This window comes from Eumetopias jubatus, unplaced genomic scaffold (assembly GCF_037043125.1).
Source record: "Eumetopias jubatus isolate StellerSeaLion01/CBP00866 unplaced genomic scaffold, mEumJub1_p1.0 scaffold_12, whole genome shotgun sequence".
Lineage (NCBI taxonomy): Eukaryota > Metazoa > Chordata > Mammalia > Carnivora > Otariidae > Eumetopias > Eumetopias jubatus.
In genome coordinates this window covers 61,660,340-61,681,638 of record NW_028274818.1, presented here as the reverse complement: position 1 = coordinate 61,681,638, position 21,299 = coordinate 61,660,340, and the positions used below count along the sequence as shown (strand labels likewise).

The 21,299-nt window shown below is 41.5% G+C and overlaps 1 protein-coding gene across 1 annotated transcript in view; it reads left to right on the top strand.

Annotated features, from left to right (window-relative positions):
* PLD5 (phospholipase D family member 5) overlaps window positions 1–21,299 on the top strand; it is a 395,172-nt gene that overhangs the window by 195,560 nt on the left and 178,313 nt on the right. Inside the window, exon 3 of the mRNA XM_028111768.1 lies at window positions 19,945–20,113. Within this exon, the coding sequence (XP_027967569.1) occupies window positions 19,945–20,113 (169 nt within the window). The remainder of the gene's footprint in view (window positions 1–19,944; window positions 20,114–21,299) is intronic.

Here is a 21,299-nt window from a genome sequence, read left to right as displayed (position 1 = left end):
CTCATTTTTGAAGAGTCTGGTTGACAGTTTACCAATTTTGTTGTTCCTTTCAAAAAACCAGCTCCTGTTTTCACTGATCTATTCTGTTGTTTTTGTAATTTTTATTTCATTTATTTCTGCTTTCATCTTTATTATTTCCCCCTTCTCTTGGTTTGGGTTTTGTTTGTTCTTCTTCTTCTCACTCCTTTAGGCATAAGATTGGGTTGCTTGAGATTCGTCTTGCTTCTTGAGGTAAGCCTGCATTGCTATAAACTTTCCTTTTAGAACTCCTTGTGCTGCATCTCAAAGGCTTTGGGCCATTGTGTTTTTATTTTCATTTTCTCCATGTATTTTTTTTTTTACTTTGATTTCCTGGCTGACCCATTCATTGTTTAGTAACATGTTATTTAACATCCATGTGTTTGTGTTCTTTTGAGATTTTTTCTTCTGGTTGATTTCTAATTTCACAGAACTAGTTGTGGTCAGGAAAGATACATGGTATGACTTCAATATTTCTGAATTTGTGGAGACTTTTTTTGTGGCCTAATATGTGATCTCTCCTGTGGAATGTTCCATGTGTATTTTAAAAGAACGTGTATTCTGCTGTTTTAGGATGGAATATCCCAAATATATCTGTTAAGTCCGTCTGGTCCAATGTGTCATTCGAAGCCACTGTTTCCTTGCTGATGTTCTGTTTGGATGATCTGTCCTCTGGTGTAAATGGGGTTTTAAAGTCCCTTACTGTTATTGTATTGCTATTGGTTACTTTCTTTATGGTTGTTATTAACAGCTTTATATATTTGGGTGCTCCCATGTTAAATATATAAATACTTAAAATTGCTGTGTTTTCTTGTAGATTATTCCTTTTATTGTTACATAGTGTCCTTCTTTGTCTCTTGTTACAGTTTTTGTTCTAAGTCTGTTTTGTCCTATATAAGTTTTGCCTCCCTCACTTTCTCTTGACATCGATTTGTGTGATAAATGATTCTCCATCCCTTCACTTTCAGCGTGCATGTGTCTGTAGGTCTAAAATGAGTCTCTTGTAGGCAGCATATGGATGGGTCTTGTTTTTCAAATCCATTCCCTTATCCTAAGGCTTTTGATTGGAGCTTTTAGTACATTTACATTCAAAGTAAGTATTGATAGGTGTGTACTTAATGCCCTTTTGTTACTTGTTTTATGGTTGTTTTTGTAGTTCTTCTCTGTACCTTTCTTCTCTTGCTCTCTTCTGCCATCATAAGTGGGCTGTCTTTAGTGTTATGCTTGGATTTCTTTCTCTTCAATCTTTACATATCTATTACTGCTTTTTGATTTGTGGTTACCATCGTCTATATAGAGGAGTCTATAGTAAGGTGATGATCATTTAAGTTTGAACCCATTCTTTACTCCTCTCCTCCCAATGTTTTTTTTTAATTTTTTATTGTTATGTTAATCACCATACATTACATCATTAGTTCTTTATGTAGTGTTCCATGATTCATTCTTTGTGCATAACACGCAGTGCTCCACGCAGAATGTGCCCTCTTTAATACCCATCACCAGGCTAACGCATCCCTCCACCCTCCTCCCCTCTAGAACCCTCAGTTTCTTTTTCAGAGTCCATCGTCTCTCATGGTTCGTCTCCCCCTCCAACTTACCCCCTTCATTCTTCCCGTCCTGCTATCTTCTTCTCTTTCTTTTTTTTTTTAACATATGTTGCATTATTTGTTTCAGAAGTACAGATCTGTGATTCAACAGTCTTGCACAATTCACAGCGCTCACCACAGCACATACCCTACCCAATGTCTATCACCCAGACACCCCATCCCTCCCACCCCCCATCACTCCAGCAACACTCAGTTTGTTTCCTGAGATTAAGAATTCCTCATATCAGTGAGGTCATATGATACATGTCTTTCTCTGATTGACTTATTTCACTCAGCATAACACCCTCCAGTTCCATCCACATCGTTGCAAAGGGCAAGCTCTCTTTCTTTTCATGGCTGCATAATATCCCATTGTGTATATATACCACATCTCCTTTATCCATTCATCTGTCGATGGACATCTTGGCTCTTTCCACACTTTGGCTATTGTGGACATTGCTGCTATAAGCATCGGGTGCATGTACCCCTTCGGATCCCTACATTTGCATCTTTGTGGTAAATACCCAGTAGTGCAATTGCTGGATCGTATGGTAGCTCTACTTTCAACTGTTTGAGGAACCTCCATACTGTTTTCCAGAGTGGTTGCACCAGCTTGCATTCCCACCAACAGTGTAGGAGAGTTCCCCTTTCTCCGCATCCCCGCCAACATCTGTCATTTCCTGACTTGTTAATTTTAGCCATTCTGACTGGTGTGAGGTGGTATCTCATCGAGGTTTTATTTTGGATTTCCCTGATGCCGAGCGATGTTGAGCACTTTTTCATGTGTCTTTTGGCCATTTGGATGTCTTCTTTGGAAAAATGTGTGTTCATATCTGCTGCCCATTTCTTGACTGGATTATTTGTTCTTTGGGTGTTGAGTTTGATAAGTTCTTTATAGATTTTGGATACTAGCCCTTTATCTGACATGTCATTTGCAAATATTTTCTCCCATTCTGTCGGTTGTCTTTTGGTTTTGTGGACTGTTTCTTTAGCTGTGCAAAAGCTTTTTATCTTGATGAAATCCCAAAAGTTCATTTTTGCCCTTCCTTCCCTTGCCTTTGGCGATGTTTCTAGGAAGAAGTTGCTGTGGCTGCGGTTGAAGAGATTGCTGCCTGTGTTCTTTAGGATTTTGATGGACTCCTGTCTCACGTTTAGGTCTTTCAACCATTTGGAGTCTATTTTTGTGTGTGGTGTAAGGAAATGTCCACTTTCATTCTTCTGCATGTGGCTGTCCAATTTTCCCAACACCATTTGTTGAAGAGACTGTCTTTATTCCATTGGACATTCTTTCCTGCTTTGTCAAAGATGAGTTGACCATAGAGTGGACGGTCCATTTCTGGGCTCTCTGTTCTGTTCCATTGATCTACGTGTCTGTTTTTGTGCCAGTACCATACTGTCTTGATGATGACAGCTTTGTAATAGAGCTAGAAGTCCGGAATTGTGATGCCGCCAGCTTTGCTTTTCTTTTTCAATATTCCTCTGGCTATTCGGGGTCTCTTCTGGTTCCATACAAATGTTAGGATTATTTGTTCCATTTCTTTGAAAAAAGTGGATGGTATTTTGATGGGGATTGCATTGAATGTGTCGATTGCTCTAGGTAGCATTGACATCTTCACAATGTTTGTTCTTCCAATCCGTGACCATGGAACGTTTTTCCATTTCTTTGTGTCTTCTTCAATTTCTTGCATGAGTATTTTATACTTTTCTGAGTACAGATCCTTGCCTCCTTGGTTAAATTTATTCCTAGGTATCTTATGGTTTCGGGTGCCATTGAAAATGGGATCGACTCCTTGATTTGTCTCTCTTCTGTCTTGTTGTTGGTGTATAGGAATGCCACTGATTTCTGTGCATTGATTTTATAGCCTGCTACTTGACTGAATTCCTGTATGAGTTCTAGCAGTTTTGGGGTGGAGTCTTTTGGGTTTTCCACATACAGTATCATATCATCTGCAAAGAGTGAGAGTTTGACTTCCTCTTTGCCGATTTGGATGCCTTTGATTTCTTTTTATTGTCTGATTACTGTGCCTAGGACTTCTAATACTATGTTGAATAGCAGTGGTTGGAGTGGGCATCCCTGCCGCGTTCCTGACCTTAGGGAAAAAGCTCTCAGCTTTTCCCCATTGAGAATGATATTCGCTGTAGGTTTTTCATAGATGGCTTTTATGATATTGAGGTACGTACCCTATATCCCTATACTCTGAAGAGTTTTGATCAAGAAAGGATGCTGTGCTTTGTCAAATGATTTTTCTGCATCTATTGAGAGGATCCTGTGATTCCTCTTCTTTCTTTTGTTAATGTATTGTATCACGTTGATTGATTTGCGGATGTTGAACCAGCCTTGCAGCCCAGGGATAAATCCCACTAGGTCATGGTGAATAATCCTTTTAATGTACTGTTGGATCCTATTGGCTAGTATTTTGGTGAGAATTTTTGCATCCATGTTCATCAAGGATATTGGTCTGTAATTCTCCTTTTTGATGGGGTCTTTGTCTGGTTTTGGGATCAAGGTAATGGTGGCCTCATAAAATGAGTTTGGAAGTTTTCCTTCCATTTGTATTTTTTGGAACAGTTTCAGGAGAATAGGTATCAATTCTTTAAATGTCTGATAGAATTCCCATGGGAAGCCATCTGGCCCTGGGCTTTTGTTTGTTGGGAGATTTTTGATGACTTCTTCAATATCCTTAGTGGTTATAGGTCTGTTCAGGTTTTCTATTTCTTCCTGGTTCAGTTTTGGTAGTTGATACATCTCTAGGAATGCACCCATTTCTTCCAGGTTATCTAATTTGCTGGCACTGGGTTGCTCATAATATGTTCTTATAATTGTTTGTATTTCTTTGGTGTTGGTTGTGATCTCTCCTCTTTCGTTCATGATTTTGTTGATTTGGGTCCTTTCTCTTTTCTTTTTGATAAGTCTGGCCAGGGGTTTATCAATCTTGTTAATTCTTTCAAAGAACCAGCTCCTACTTTCGTTGATCTGTTCTACTGTTCTTTTGGTTTCTATTTCATTAATTTCTGCTCTGATCTTTATTATTTCTCTTCTCCTGCTGGGTTTAGGCTTTATTTGCTGTTCTTTCTCCAGCTCCTTTAGGTGTAGGGTTAGGTTGTGTATTTGAGACCTTTCTTGTTTCTTGAGAAAGGCTTGTATTGTTATATACTTTCCTCATAGGACTGCCTTTGCTGCATCCCAAAGATTTTGAACAGTTGTGTTTTCATTTTCATCGATTTCCATGAATTTTTTAAATTCTTTAATTTCCTGGTTGACCCATTCATTCTTTAGTAGGATGCTCTTTAGCCTCCATGCATTTGAGTTCTTTCCGACTTTCCTCTTGTGATTGAGTTCTAGTTTCAAAGCATTGTGGTCTGAAAATATGCCGGGAATGATCCCAGTCTTTTGGTACCGGTTGAGACCTGATTGGTGACCTAGGATGTGATCAATTCTGGAGAATGTCCATGGGCACTAGAGAAGAATGTGTATTCCGTTGCTTTGGGACGGAATGTTCTGAATATGTCTGTGAAGTCCATTTGGTCCAGTGTGTCATTTAAAGTCTTTATTTCCTTGTTGATCTTTTGCTTAGATGATCTGTCCATTTCAGTAAGAGGGTGTTAAAGTCCCCCACTCTTATTGTATTGCTGTCAATGTGTTTCTTTGCTTTTGTTATTAATTGCCTTATATAATTGTCTGCTCCCATGTTCGGGGCATAGATATTTACAATTGTTAGATCTTCTTGTTGGATAGACCCTTTTAGTAGGATATAGTGTCCTTCCTCATCTCTTATTACAGTCTTTGTTTTAAAATCTAATTTGTCTGATATAAGGATTGCCAAGCCAGCTTTCTTTTGGTGTCCCATTAACATGGTAAATGGTTTTCCACCCCCTCACTTTCAATCTGGGGGTCGCTTTGGGTCTAAAATGAGTCTCTTGCAGACAGCGTATTGATGGGTCTTGTTTTTTAATCCAATCTGATAGCCTGTGTCTTTTGATTGGGGCATTTAGCCCATTTACATTCAGGGTAACTATTGAAAGGTATGAATTTAGTGCCATTGTATTGCCTGTAAGGTGACTGTGACTGTATATTGTTTGTGTTCCTTTCTGATCTATGCTGCTTTTAGGCTCTCTCTTTGCTTAGAGGACCCCTTTCAATAGTTCTTGTGGGGCTGGTTTCGTGTTTGCAAATTCCTTTAGTTTTTGTTTGTCCTGGAAGCTTTTTATCTCTCCTTCAATTTTCAATGAGAGCCTAGCTGGATATAGTATTCTTGGCTGCATATTTTTCTCGTTTTGTGCTCTGAAGATATCACGCAGTCCTTTCTGGCCTGCCAGGTCTCTGTGGATAGGTCTGTTGCCAATCTAATATTTCTACCATTTTAGGTTACAGATCTCTTCTCCCGAGCTGCTTTCAGGATTTTCTCTTTGTCTCTGAGACTCGTCAGTTTTACTATTAGATGTCAGGGTGTTGACCTATTTTTATTGATTTTGAGAGGGGTTCTCTGTGCCTCCTGGATTTTGATGCCTGTTTCCTTCCCCACATTAGGGAAGTTCTCTGCTATAATTTGCTCCAATATACCTTCTGCCCCTCTCTCTCTTTCTTCTTCTTCTGGGATCTCAATTATTCTAATGTTGTTTCGTCTTATCATATCGCTTATCTCTCAAATTCTGCCCTCGTGATCCTGTAGTTGTTTCTCTCTCTTTTTCTCAGCTTCTTTATTTTCCATCATTTGGTCTTCTATATCACTGATTCTCTCTTCTGCCTCATTTATCCTAGCAGTTAGTGCCCCCATTTTTGATTGCACCTCATTAATAGCCTTTTTGATTTCGACTTGGTTAGATTTTAGTTCTTTTATTTCTCCAGGAAGGGTTTCTCTAATAACTTCCACACTTTTTTCAAGCCCAGCTAGTATCTTTAAAGTCATGATTCTGAACTCTATGTCTGACATCGTCCTAATGTCCGTATTGAGTACGTCCCTGGCTGACGGTACTATCTCTTGTTCTTTTTGAAGTGATTTTTTTTCGTCTTGTCATTTTGTCCAGAGTAGAATAGATAAATGAGAGAACAAAATGCTACCAGGTTAACAATGTCCCCAGCAAATATACTCTAAACAAATCAGAAAAGACCTGAAACCAGGGGAAAAGAAAGGGAAAGAAGGAAAAAAGAAAGAAAGAAAAAAAAAAGAAAAAGATAAAAACAAAAACAGAACAATACAAAAAAAACAGAATACCATCAAATATGATCAGGCTAGTGCATAGATCAGTGCCACACACTAGATTTTGGGCGTATTTTGGTCTGTTAGAAAAAAGTGCCTCCTAAAATTTTAAAGGAAGAAAGACTTATATATGTACAAAATAAGGGTTGATACAATGAAGGGATGGGAGATGACTGTAAAGATGAAAATTATAAAAGATTTTATAAAAGGGATTGATAAGAAGTTGTTTGAAAAAAGAAAAAAGATTTAAAAAAAAAAGAAAAAGAAAAACGAAAGAAAAAAAAGTAGAGACTGTGATCAGGCAGGAGACTAGAACAAAGCCATACACTAGTGATTTAGGATATATTTTGATCTGTTAGAAGAAACTGTATCTCAAAATTTTAAAGAGAGAACAATTTATATATATATGCCAAAAATAAGGGTTACTACCATGAAGGGATAAAATATGACTCTAAAAATGAAAAATAAAAAATGTTTTTTTTTTTTAAAAAGGGATTGATAAGATGTTGGTTGAAAAAGGGAAAAAGAAAAATTAAAAAAAATGTTAAAAAAATTAACTTTGAAAAACTAATGAATCATGGTAAAAAAAGCCATGAATTCTATGTGCAGTATTCCCCTAGCTCTGGAGTTCTCCCGTTCTCCTTGATCGGTAAACTTGGTCTTGGCTTGCTGACTGTTCCTGCTGATCTTCTGGGGGAGTGGCCTGTTGCTTTGGTTCCCAAATGTCTTTGCCGAGGTGGAATTGCCCTGCCCTTGTCGGTCCGGGCTAAGCAAGCTTCTCGGGTGTGCTCTCAGGAGCTTTTGTTCCCTGCAAGCTCTGGTACAGCTTTGGAGGACCAGGGTAAAAATGGTGGCCTCCCACTCTCTGCCCGGAGGAGCTGAGAACTCGGAGCCCCGCTCCTCAGTGCACCCCCAGAGAAAAGCAGTCACTCACTCCCGTCTCCCTGGTCTCCGGCCGCACTCTGTGCTCACCCGGCCTGTGACCGAGCGTTTTTATCTCTGGCACCCGTCCCCGTGTGGAGTCTCCAAACCCAGCAGATCCCTGCGGTGCGCTCCTGCGCCGCTCCTCCCGGGGGAGGAAGGGGAGTCTCCCCAGCTCTGCCGCTTGTTGGGTCCCTGCTGGAGGAGCAGTGGCCCGACTGGGCCGTGGATCACAGTTTATGGCAACCCCGAGCTGAGAGCCCGCGCCTCGGCTCCATCTCTGCAGCCGGCTTCCCCGCTCCGATACCTGGGAGCTCTGCCCTGGTCATTCTGTGACTCCAAGGGTCCTGAGACCACACTGTCCTGCGAGGGTTCCACCCCCCGCTTAGCCACTGGAGTGACGTCCCTCAGCGGAGCCGACTTCTAAAAGTTCTGATTTTGTGCTCCGCGGCTCTATCACTTGCCAGTAGCGGCCGATGGAGGCCCCCTCCCCTGCTGTCTATCCTCCCCTGCCGTCTATCCTCCCGAATATCGCCTTGGATTCACTTCTCGGCACGTCCTACCTTCCAGTAAGTGGTCGCTTCTCTGTTTCAGAGAGTTGTTGCTACTCTCTTCTTCGGTCCCCTGTTGAGTTCGTAGGTGTTCAGAATGGTTTGATCCGTATTCAGCTGAATTCCTGAGACCAGACGAAATCCAGGTCTCCTACTCCTCCGCCATCTTGCTCCGCCCCCCTCCTCCTCCCCATGTTTTAAGAATATTGTGTCAGGGGCGCCTGGGTGGCTCAGTCGTTAAGCGTCTGCCTTCGGCTCAGGTCATGATCCTGGGGTCCTGGGATCGAGCCCCACATCGGGCTCCCTGCTCAGCAGGAAGCCTGCTTCTCCCTCTTCCACTCCCCCTGCTTGTGTTCCCTCCCTAGCTGTGTCTCTCTCTGTCAAATAAATAAATAAAATCTTTAAAAAAAAAAAGAATATTGTGTCATAATTTCCACACTTTTTTTTTGTGAGTTCCTTGACTGATTTTTATAGATATACTTATTTTTACTGCTTTTTTATTTCCTACTTTTCTTACTCTTACTTATAGTTTTTTCTTTCCACTCAAGGAGTCCCCTGTAACATTTCTTGTAGGGCTGGTTTTGTGGTCATGAATTCCTTTAACTTTTGTTTGTCTGGTAAATTCTAGCTTTCCTTCTATTCTTAATGATAGCCTTGCTGGATAAAATATTCTTGGCTGCAGATTTTTTCCTCTCAGCACTTTGAATATATCATGCTGCTCTCTTCTTGCCTGCAAACTTTCTGGTGAAAAATCAGCTGATAGTCTTATGGGGTTTCCCTTGTATGGAAGTTTTTTTTTTCTCTTGCTGCTTTTAAAATTCTCTATCACTACTTTCTGCCATTTTAATTACTATATGTCTTGGTGTGGACCTCCTTTCATTTTACTGCAGAATCTCTGTGCCTCTTAGAACTGGATTTTTGTTTCCATCCATAGATTCAGAAAATTTTCAGCTATTATTTTTTCAACTAAATTTTCTCTCTCTTCTCATTCTGGGATCCCTATAGTGAGAATTTATTATGCTTGACGATGTTGCTGAGTTTCCTAAGTTGTTCTCATTTTGCATAGTTTTTTTCTCTCTCCTCCATACTCTGTCCTCCAGGTCATTGTTCCATTCTTCTGCTTCCTCCAGTTTACTATCTATTCCATCAAGTGTATTTTAAATTTCATTTATTGAGTTCTTCATTTCTGACTGATTCTTTTTTATGTTTTCTATCTTTTGTTAAGGATCTCACTTATGTCCTCCACTCTTCTCAAGTCCTGTGAGTATCCTTTTGAAAATTACTTTAAATTGTCTATCAGGCAGATTACTTTTTCTGTTTTGTTTAGTTCTTTTGCTGTGGTTTTGTCCTGTTCTTTCATGTGGGACATATTCCTGTGTCTCCTCATTTTGTCTAACTCTCTGTGTCTGTTTCTCTTTGTTAGGAAATTCAGCTACATCTCCTGCTCTTGAAAGTAGTGGCTTTATGAAGAAGAGGTCCTGTGATTCCCTGCAGTGCAATCCCTGTTCCCTGGAATCTGATGCTTCAGGGGTGTCTGCTATGTGTGTTGCATGCATCCTACTCTTGAGTCTGAGCTGCTTTTTTCTTCAGTCCAGTTGTCTGCAGTGGCTTTCTTTGCCTATTGTGGGCAGGGTTTGTTCCCTGTGGTCCTAGGGGGCCAATCTGGGACCCCCTTGGGCTGGAGTCAGATCACATATTCACCAGAGATGCAGTACCCCTGAACTATAGGGCACTTTCCTTGTGTTGTCCCCTGAGAAGCTTTGGTTGGTGGGCAGGGCCGCAGTGTGCCTGGTGTGTGTGGCTGTCTTTCCCTGTCCCCAGGGCAGGAGTCACTTTGTAGTGGTGGTAACCCCTGTGGGGGCTGCTTGTACACTGCCAGGCTTATGGCACCAATTTAGATAGGCTCTAGCCAAGAGCATATTGGATGGGGAAGATCCACAAAGTGCATGGGGTGGGAGGTCCCGTGTTAGCAAGTTTTGCTCTGGTCCTCTGGGGGAGGGGATCTGCATTGCTGGGCAGGTCTGCCTGGAGGGAGTGGACCTGCCAGATCATGGGGGTTGGGGTGCATTGTAAGCAAGTTAGGTATTGAGCATGGGTGCTGTGCTGGTTCCTGCAGGTGACTGTGTGTTTATACTGTGGGGGGTGGGGGAGGCAGATACATGGCACCTGCCAGGCCCTTTGTTCCTGGAGCGGTCTCCCAAGGATCTCTGTCCCTCTAGCACACGCTCTGAGATTAGTAAACAAATCTCCCTCCCATATGCCCCAGGTGTTTTTCAAACTGCTCCTTCTATGCTGGGCTGTTTTTTTTTTTGTGCTGTCTCTTTAAGGGTAGGGACTCAGCTTCCTCTAACCTTCCTGGCTCTCCCAAAATCGAGCCAGCTGGATTATTAAGTTTCCAGGTTTTAAGACCTGGTGGTTGTAAGAACTCAAGGAATTCGGCCCCTCTGATTTTAAAAGCCAAATGTTTATGGGGATTTGTCTTCCCCCTACAGGCTCCCTGACATGAGGGTCTGTTGCTCACCCCTCTCCAGGCCTGCAGGTCCTTCCCTCCCACAAACAGTCCTGCTGTCCATGTAGCTCCCCACGGTATCTCCGTCCTTCCTACCTCTTCTACCTTTAGTTGTGGAATTCATTCTGGCAGTCTTCGGGGAGAGTTATCTTGTTGTATCCATGGGACAAGGTGAGCTTAGAGTCCTCCTACTCCACCATCTTCCCCAGAAGTCCTCTCTCTTTCTTTTTTTGTCTTCATCCTTCCCGTGTTTCTTTCTCCCCTGATTATTTTTTTCCTTTCTGGGCCCATATCTGGAAATATTGAGCCAAGGAAAATGTGCCTCCTGCCACCAGATTGTCTTGTTGAGGTGGACTGACAGGTAGAGTGTAAAACAAGGAGGGGGCATAGGAAAGCTGCCACTCATATCTTCCCCTCTTCTCTGGACAAGATTGGGATTGTGATCACCCGTCCAGGGTGGCCTCTGCTCTCTGATGTAAGTCTGCCTTTCCCCGCCGAGACCCAAGGTGTGCTGTGCAGACCTTCCAGGGTAAGCCCACTACCTAATCTAGTGTGAAATGCACATGAGCTCAGACGAACCTGAGTTTACATCCCAGCTCTGTAGCATTCCGTCTAGCCAGATGACACCTGGCCCCTGCGAGCCTTGTTATCTTCATGCTTTGTTCGTTGATGGTGATGTGTAAGGTTAAGTGTGAAAGTACTCTTAAACTGTAATATGCAGACAAAGGATAATAGCTAGAGTGACAATACTTCCTCTACTGCCCTACTACCTCTCTCCAAGAAGAAAGCTATAGTTGCTTTTCACTTAATACCGTTATAGGCCTGGAATTAATGAGGCTGTAGTCTGAACTTTCTGGATTTATGGAAACAGGGATCTGTTGCCTACTCAGAGGCACCATCATGTTCTCTGCAGCTGTTTCTTCAGAAGTCAATTTAAAAGTTAATGCAAATGAAACATCTAGTGACAAAAAATATGAAAGTATTCAAAAACTGAAAGAGACATCAAAAGAACAAAGGAGACAATTCATAGGAGCCTCCGCTTGCAGTATACACAACAATGCGAGCATCACAACAAATAATGGCAGAATAGATTACACTTTAAATGTAAAAAGTGAATCTATGAGTCCATACTAATAAATCAACATTTAAAAAAAATTAAAAAAGGGTGATAGGAGAAGGAAAAGCTTTTCCTGGCAGAATAATACCAAATAACAAATATAACATTAATGATCGAAAGTTATCAACAAGATAGATTCAGTCAAGAATCAGAAATGGATGTATGACAGATCAGTGAGTGAAATGTTAGGTGATAGGATATTTACAGGTACCTCTGTACCAGTTACTTATTACTTATAGAGGGAAGAAAGGTACTGTTTAGTGGAGAAATCTGGCAGATACTCCCTTCCCCAAGGGACCAAACTTAGCATCTCCAGTAGTGGGACAACCCAATATCATGTGTCACCTCATACGATGTACTTTGAAGGACACATTACCTAGGTAGCGTTCCTGCCAAAAATATTTAACCTAAAGCTAACCATGAGGCAACAGTCAAGCAAATCAAATCCAGAAATATTTAGCAAAACAACTGGCCTGGGCTCTTCTAAATTATCAACATCAAGGAAAACAAACAAAACTAAAAAAAGGCTAGGGAATTGTCCTAAAGAGACCTGACAGCTAAATGCAATGAGTGAACATTATTAAGTGGATCTTGGATCCTAAAAAAAAAAAAAGAAAGAAAGAAAGAAAAGAGAAAAAAGGAAAAAGGAAAAAAAAGAAAAGAAAAAAAAGTGGGATAAAGGACCTTATTGGGACACCTGGGGAAATTTGAATATTGGTAATAGCTCTAGGTTAATGTTAAATTTCCTGTGTGATAATTGTTTTCATTTATTTAGAAACATGGCTTCCTTGTTAGAAATACATGCTGAAGATTCAGAGATAAATTATCCTGATGTCTACAGCTTATTCTCAAATGGTTTTCTAAAATGTATGTGTGTGTGTGTAATATTACATATGTATACATAACTTTCTTTCTTGCAACGAATATATTCAGTCACACTGTACTCGTCTAACAACTTTTCTGTGGATTTGAAATTTTTTCAAGATAAAAAGTTGGCCAAAATTTATTAAAACAATTGACAGTTACTTTACTAATTACTTTAATAGTCAATAGTATTCATCCCTATGCCGGATTAAGAATTATCAGGACACTGTTAGCCCGCCAGACCTCACTGATATCTTTACTGCCATCTTTCACAAGTAAACTCACCCTGACCCAAATTCTTGGGGAAAAAAATGAAACCTATATCTCAGCTGCATTAAAGCAAACTGACTTAGGTTTGTATCAATTATTATTTTCATGTCCAGAGGTGGCCAGTCGATGCCAGAGACTCTAGTATCTAGTATCTAGTATCTTTGGGAAGGTCAACTTCTGCCTTGTCAGTCCTGGGCTTTAATTACAGCCAGGTGACCCCCAAACCAGAGAACAAAATCCACATCATTTTACTTTGAGTCCACATCTAATTGCATTGATGAACTAAGGCTCTGTGCTCAATTTCATTGATTAATGCCATCAGATAGCTAACAGGTGTGCAGTAAAAGTCACTGAATTGACCAGCCATGCACCTACATATATAATCAAGTCCTAGTAAGTGCTCCTTTGCAGTAGGCAATGAAAATAGATTCACTATAAATGTCATGTAGGTCCTAGTTTATAAGCCTCCTTTGAGCCAATATAGGTAGAATCTTTGTAGTAACTGTGCTATATCAGTTTGAGAACCTCAAGAAATTTTTAATTAATTATAAGTTTTCAGACCATGTGACTTGAAAAAAAAATCTGTCTTTAATTTAGTTCTTACTGTGAAGCTGGCTCTGAGCAAAGCACTTCACAGAGATTATCTCCTGTAAACTTCTTCATAACTTTTTTCTTCAGAAACAGAAACATATTTGAAGAGGTTAATCATTTGTCTGAGGTCACACAGTGAATAACTGGCAGAGCTGGATTTTTTCTACCTTATAATGAATCATTTACTCTTAATTATTTCTCTATAATATTTCCAAAATCAAGTGGGAAAATATATGTGTGTGTGTGTGTGTGTGTGTGTATAAACATTCTTGCATTTGCCAGCGTATACACACGTTTTAAAGCTAGCAAATGCAGGGACTATATTTTTTAGTAGCTTAAGTGGAGGGAAACTGTAGATAGTTCTTTAAGAAGGTAAAATATGTTTCTGGATTGAAAAAAATTTTGATGATCACATTAAGTTTGGAGAATAAATACATACTATTAATAAGAACAGCTAGAGTTCTATTTTAAAATCTATTAACAATGTAAAATGTATTTTTAAAAATGTATTTATTCCACTTGAGCTCCCTGGACTCACGGTTCAAATCATTTGTAGTTTATCTCAAAGTACCATAAAAAGAGGCACAGAAAGGTTTTTTGCTGTACTGTGTCTTTGTATATTCAGCTTTCCCCCTTGTTGTTAGGTGTCAGAAATAGTGCTGCAGACTTTGGGCATAGTTCTGTTAGGGTGAAAGCAGGCATTCCAGGGATTGGCCCAAAGGTGAATTTTAATGAGGTCTGCCTCTTCTCCTTGCTTGCCAAGGAAGAGAAGAGGGAGGGCTGTCAGTGCATGGAAATGAGTTCTGCATGTATGCTAATTAGATTGAGGCCCTGGAGAGCAGCCAGCTGTTGGCCGTTAAAGGAAATAAAATGATAGGTCACAGAAATAAGTCATTTCAAAGCCGATTTCTAGAGGCGGCTTCTAGCCGGGCATGGGAGACCAGCGCTGTGTCACAGAGGAGTCATCATGGTCCCCAGGTCGTGTGGAGGGGAGAAGTGGGGAGGTGACCAGGGTCCTTGTGCAGGGGCTTTCCCTGGAATTCGTTACCCACGCACCAGTGTGTCCGCCGACCTGGGGTGGTGTCTCTATTTTTATTCTTAGTATGAAATCATAATTGACTTTGATACTCGGTAAGAAACAAATAATGATGATAACTTTGGATCTCCCTTGACTCCTAGGCAGTTTCCCTCCTCCTCTTCCGGTCTTTCCAGGCCTTTCTTCTTGTGTAGCTCACCTGGCCCACTTTTTCTACCAAGCAGAAGTGATTAGATGTTTCCTGTAACTGGCTTTGTCCCAATTCTCTTCTCTTGAAAATCTCTCTTGGTAATCCTACCCACTTCTAAGGCTTCAGTAATGGGAAGAAAAATCTTATTAGGAAGAAGAGTAGATGATGCACATCAGCCGAGGAAAATGAGGAGAAGGTGGAGAAGAACAAAAGCCTCTATTTGGGGATCTCAGAATTGCGATTGGGGGAGCACAGATTCCAGAGGAACCAGAAAAGTATCGTGATCACGTGGTGAAAGCAAAAGGTTTTTATGAGAAAGAAGGAGAAGTTAATTCCATGATTTAGATAGAAAGAAAAAAATCCCAAAAACCTGCTAATTTGGTGTTGACTGGTGGCGCCACTTCAGATTATCAGCTTATTGATGATTTTATTGGTGCTATCAAATGAAAGTGTCCCTGGCACATATTAATTCACTTCACTGTCCTCACGTGATCCAAACGCCAGTTGCTCTGTTGAAATTTTATGAGCAACTGCTCGTAAAATGGTCACTGGCTGTGGCCCAGTTCAAGGGTTCGTTAGTTGGAAAGGGAAATGGAACTTTGAAATGGAGGCTTTTTTTTTTTAAGATTTTATTTATTTATTTGAGAGAGAGAGAGAGCTCGAGCGAGCAGGGAGAGGGGCAGAGGGAGAGGGGGAAGCAGACTCCCTGCTGGGCAGGGAGCCTGATGCCAGTCTCGATCCCAGGACCCTGAGATCCTGACCTGAGCCAAAGGCAGATGCTTAACCGACTGAGCTACCCAGGCGCCCCGAAATGGAGTCTCTTGTGTGCAGAAATTTTATATAATTCCACATACGTTGTCAGGCTGGGGAATGCTCTGTAACCCTTCTGTGCCACCATAGACTTTAGCACTCTGGGGCAGCCTGATGAGGGTGTAGCGCTCTGATAAACCCTTCCTTGAATAATGCTTTTATTTTTAATTAATTAATTTTTAAAAGCTTTTATTTTTAAGTAATCTCTACCCCCCAACATGGGGCTTGAAACTCCAGCCCCAACATCAAGAGCTGCGTGCTCTACCGACTGAGCCAGCAAGGCGCCCTGAACAATGTTTTTTCTAAATGCATAAATTAAACACATGGGATTTCAACCAATAATGTTGAAATAAATTTATCAAAATATTTTTCAAAAAATCTGTGAAGGAGTACGGTATATTGTGCACTACTTATTCATGAAATAACAAGATCTGACGACCCCCAGAATTTCAAAGCAGTGCTGAGTACTTGGAGATGTTGGCAGTAACTTTACCAGATTGTCCCTGGTGACAGACTCACAAGTGCTTCTAATATTCCTGTGGGGTTTTGCCTGTCTTCGCAACTGAAGAGAATGTTAAATTTCAGTTAGAGAGCAGGGAAAGTAAAGATCAAGCTCAGAGAGTCCTGTGAATTCCATCCAAGGATCCAAGGGAAAGAACACCTGGTCTAAAGATTTCTAGAAGAGATTGGAAATCCTCTTTTGTCTGCCTGCCAGGAGCCGCAGGGCGCACCATGAGGAAGGTGATGGAGCAGAGCCAGGGACAGGTGGGCAGTTACTCCACATCCCTCATCCCGTCTGTTCCGTTTGTCTGGGCTTCTTGAGTCTCCTCCTGTCTTCCTCAGCACCCCTGTTAAACTGCAGTGAAATTGAAGCTAGTCACTTCTCTTTGTCAGCAGCTGTTGTGTTTGGTTTTGTTTGTTGGAGGGCTTCTCTCTGGTTTTATTTCTAAATATAGCCTCTAGGGGAACCTGGGTGGCTCAGTCAGTTGAGCATCCAGCTCTTGGTTTTGGGTCAGGTCATGATCTCAGGGTTCTGGGATCGAACCCCATGTCAGGCTCTGCACTCAGCACGGAGTCTGCTTGAGGATTCTCTCCCTCTCCCTTTTCCTCTGCCCTTCCCCCTGCTCTCTGTCTCTCTCTAAAATAAATGGATGAATCTTAAAAAAAAAAAAAGTAAATATATTCTTATAGGGGAGGCTGAAACTGCTCATTATCTGGGGTCTTTCCGTCACGCTTCTATTAACACAGACAATTGGGCTTTACATGTGGATAGAAGTTAAAAATATCCAACTTCAACCTCTGTCAAAGGTTATGAAGTAGATTTTAAAAAATCCCCTCTCTCCACCTTTTTAACCTCGTCTCACCTTGGCCTCCCAACCACTGCATTCTCCTGGATTTCTCTCGCCTCCCTGCCTCTGTGTTGGTCCCTTCTGAATCCCTATCTGTTTCACACTCTACCAACCAGAGAAATGTAGTCATGCCCCCCATGTTAGGCTTTAGGCTAGTTTTCTCTTCACTTCTCCCCTTTGATGATCTCTCCCAACCCTTGGTCTACATCCTTTCCCATGTTCCTCATCTGTTTTAGTAGACCCCACCCCCCTCCATCTTTCCAGTAGTTCTGATTTCAGGGAATCTCAGCAGAGATTCTTTGGATACTTCCTGTGCCCTGAGCAATAGGTTAGGCTCTACGGCTACAATACTCAGCCAGTGGAGCTGGTCCCTGCCTTCCTGCACCCCCATAACCTATCAGGGAGAGTCAGCCTTGAACAAATAATTTTAAGAGAGGGAAAAGGATGCAGGGGGAGTAACAGGTCATGCAGGGCTTGGTAATAAGGGAGAGCTAGCCTAGTTGGGGAGATAGGGAAGTCTCTCAGAAGAAGTAATGTTTAAACTAGGACCTTGTAAGTTAATTGAGAGATAGTAGTGTAGGAATGGTGATTGGGAAGATCCACATGAAATGCCAAAGTCTGGAGAAAATAGCAGGGAAGGAGCGAAAGGTGTCTGGTGTGCTTTGGTGTAAAATTGAAAGAGGGTGATGGAGTTCAGTGAGGCTACGAGGAGGCAGGACTGGACTGGTACACACTTGCCAACCATCTTAGGGGGTTGGGCGGACATCATCCTAAGGACAGTGGGGAAGCCCATAGGAGGTGTTCATCAAGCAGCAGAGTGCTTAGGTTTACATTCTTAAATGATTAACACAAGTACAGTATGGAACATGGTTGGGAGGGGCAAGAATCCACGCAAGGAGACCGTGAGAGATGGTTATCGTCGCCCCCTTAAGAGATGATGTGTCGACCCTGCAGGAAAATCTGTCACCCTTGACTCCTGCCTGATCGTCCTTCACCTTCTCCTCAAGCCCATCAAACACTGAATCTTTTCAGATTTCGTTCCTAAAACCGTGTTGCCTGCACGCCTCTTTTTATTCCCACTGATTGAACTCAGACTTCTCGTTTTCCTTCCTGAGCTGGCACAGTCATGTCCACTCTCCACCAGCTCCACTTCATTTCTGGGTCTCCTTTTCTCCTTCCGGTGGCATGCAACGTGCCTGAAGGTGAGCCCCTGGGGTACTTGGCTGCTCCCAAATGCACCAAACGAAGCCCAAGCTCCTCTTCCTGGCTTACAGCCACAGTGTGGTCCCTGCTGGTGCTGTCTGCCCTCTCTGCCAAGGCAAGCTCCTGTCCCTCCCACCTCACCCCCTCCTGGGCTCACCTCACAAATAGCCGAGGACACCGTTGGGCAGGCTCCTTCCTCTACCTAGAACTCCTGTCTCTTCCAGCTCACCCATAGACGCATTTCAAGTCCCACCTCCACCGAATTCCACATGCCCCCAAGCCCCAGGCCCCAACCAGAATCAATCTCTCCTTCCTGCCCATGCACAGTGGTACTTCCGGTGATACATTATCTACTCTAATTGAACTTCTTACTCCCGTTTCACCATGGCATGGAGTCTACCTACTGTTTGAATTATTATGTGTGAGATAGGCTGTCTCTCTGAATTGTAAATTCCAGAGGACTAGGGAGATTTGTTACAGTCATTTCCATGCTGCCTGTCCCGTGCTTATCAGACCTCAGCAAATGTTAAACTTGATTGTGGATGGTGTCAGGGTGATCAGATCTTGTGGATGTCTCCGGGTCACATACCCAACCCCGTTTTGGCTGTGATAGTCATCAAATGCACAAGAACATTTTACCAAGACTATTGCTTTTGTTTCTAAAAGTGCTAAATGGGACAAGTCTCATTAGGAGAAACAGCTAACAATTTTAGTGAGGAGTGCTGGGTTCCGTGTTGAAAGCTAAAATTCATTCTGTAGTATTTCTTGAGCCCTAATTATGTATCCAGCACTAGGGAGGCATAGCTGTAAATGAAACGGATCTCTGTTCTGGAAGCATTTACAGGTGTGCAGTTTTCCATGAAGAGTTACAGGAGAATTTACATTTCCAAAACTGGGGGAAAAATAGTTCATTCTTCTAATAAAACATTATGTGTCCCCTGGCTAACTCAGGAGGGAAAAACCACAGTCTTCACCTCCATACCCAGCTGGGCCAGGGGCAGTATATGTGTTGTCGGTATACAAGCAAGTATCAAAAGACAAAACACATTCATTGGGATATTTTTGTGGTATTTTATTTAAGGTTTGATTATTGCGATTATTTTATCCATTCTTTATCTCCCACTGTACTGAAACCCTGCAACAGGTAGGTTTTAAATATTTCCTCATATCATTTTATGCTTTTGGCTGCAAAGCATCAATGGATGTTAAGCAACAATAATAGTACATACTATTTTTATTTTCTAGTAGTAAAAAAAACTCATAATATTTCAGTTTCTAAATTAGTTCTATATACGCCCAACATTGTCCTAGAAACTGGAGGTATGCAAAACGTAACTTATGGCCTAAAGTACCTCACAGAAGTGCTATTGTATATAAGAATTGCATTGCTATAGGAAAAAAGGAATGTATTACTAGAGGAAGATGCTTGTGTAGGAAGCTCTGAATTTTTCTTTCAAGGCTAGTTTGAAACTGGACATTAGGAACATATACTATGATTTTCTGAAATATGAACAAATCTGGGAAAACCAGAGCAGCTAAACTCTCAGAACTGGGAAGGTTAGCAGAGGGGAAATGTAAGAGACCTTTGGTGGAAAATGTAAATAATGAGGAACATATATATTCAAAAAGAGTAAAGAGGATGTTCCAGATGTCTCTGTATGCATGTATAAAGATCTGTGACTTCAAATTTGACTAGATTTTGTTTGTTTGTTTTTCAAAATCTTTTCTAAGAATTGCCCTGGTGGAAAATATTCCTGAAGGCCTTAACTATTCAGAAAACGCACCATTTCACTTATCACTTTTCCAAGGCTGGATGAACTTACTCAACATGGCCAAAAAGTCTGTTGACATAGTGTCTTCCCATTGGGATCTCAACCACAGTCATCCATCAGCATGTCAGGTAAGCTGCATCTTCTGTGTGTGTGATGATTTTACTTATGTGCATCTCCCACGCCTTTGGGTTCTGGCCTTCACTTCTTGAGTTCAAGGTCTGTTTTTTAGTCTACCTCCACCCACAGTACCTGTACATCATTACATTCATGTGTATGTGCCATTGTTGATCATGTGTTGCTCAGCTCCTGCTAGAATGCCAGGTTTTCAAGGGCAAACTCATGTTTCATCTGTGCATATGGTAGGCTCTCTAACAGCATTGCTGATGTGGACCACTTCAGGGGGCGCCATTCACACCACGGTATCTGTGGACAGCACACCCCAGAATTCTGCTTTGCTCCACCTGCATGCTTGTAGAGTGAACCCCGTGCCTGCTTGCTGAGGCATTTATTTGGTTAATGGGTGTCATAATTCACCTTGAGGATCCAGAGCCAACTTTTTTCTTTAATAGTGGAATCAAACTTCCCAGTATAGTTGTATATTCTTGTCTGTGTCCTATTTGACTGAAGAGGAGAGAGAAATGTGCTAATTTACAAGAACAGCTTTTAGAAATCTGATGAAATGATCTAAATGAATTCTGAATGAAATGTCATGGAGATAGGAAAGTGATCCTGGTCATCTTTAGGAGTTTTTTGTTTTATTTCTTGTTATTTTGTGTCGTAATGACCACTATAGCGCTGAGCCGCCCAGGCTGTTCTACCCAAGTATATGACCACTGGCCTGCACTTACACATCCTGTCTGGTCAAGGATAAAATCAGTTTTGTCACCATATATAAAATGTGTTGGCATTAAGCCTACAGTCATTACCTCATTGGTGCTTTGAAATCTTTTATTCAGTTGTACTATTTTAAAATCAAAGGATACCAGAAAATAGATAAAAACAAAGAAACAAAACCCACAAAGGCTGTGCTGAAGAAGAAAATAAATTTACTAATTGTTTTCTGCACTTTTCTGCCTCTCCTGTTTACACAGGTAGGTCAGGTATTTGCTGCTGCATAGATCATTCCAAAACTTAGTGGGATCAAAAATAATAATCATTTAGTCATGATTCTGGGTGGGGTTTAGCAGAGAGAACTTGTCTCTGATCCACATAGTGTTGTTTGGGGTGGCTGGAATGTCTGAGCCTCTCTCTGCATATGTCTCTCATCATTCAATAAATGAGCCTGAATACTTTAAGGGGTGGTTATATCGTAAA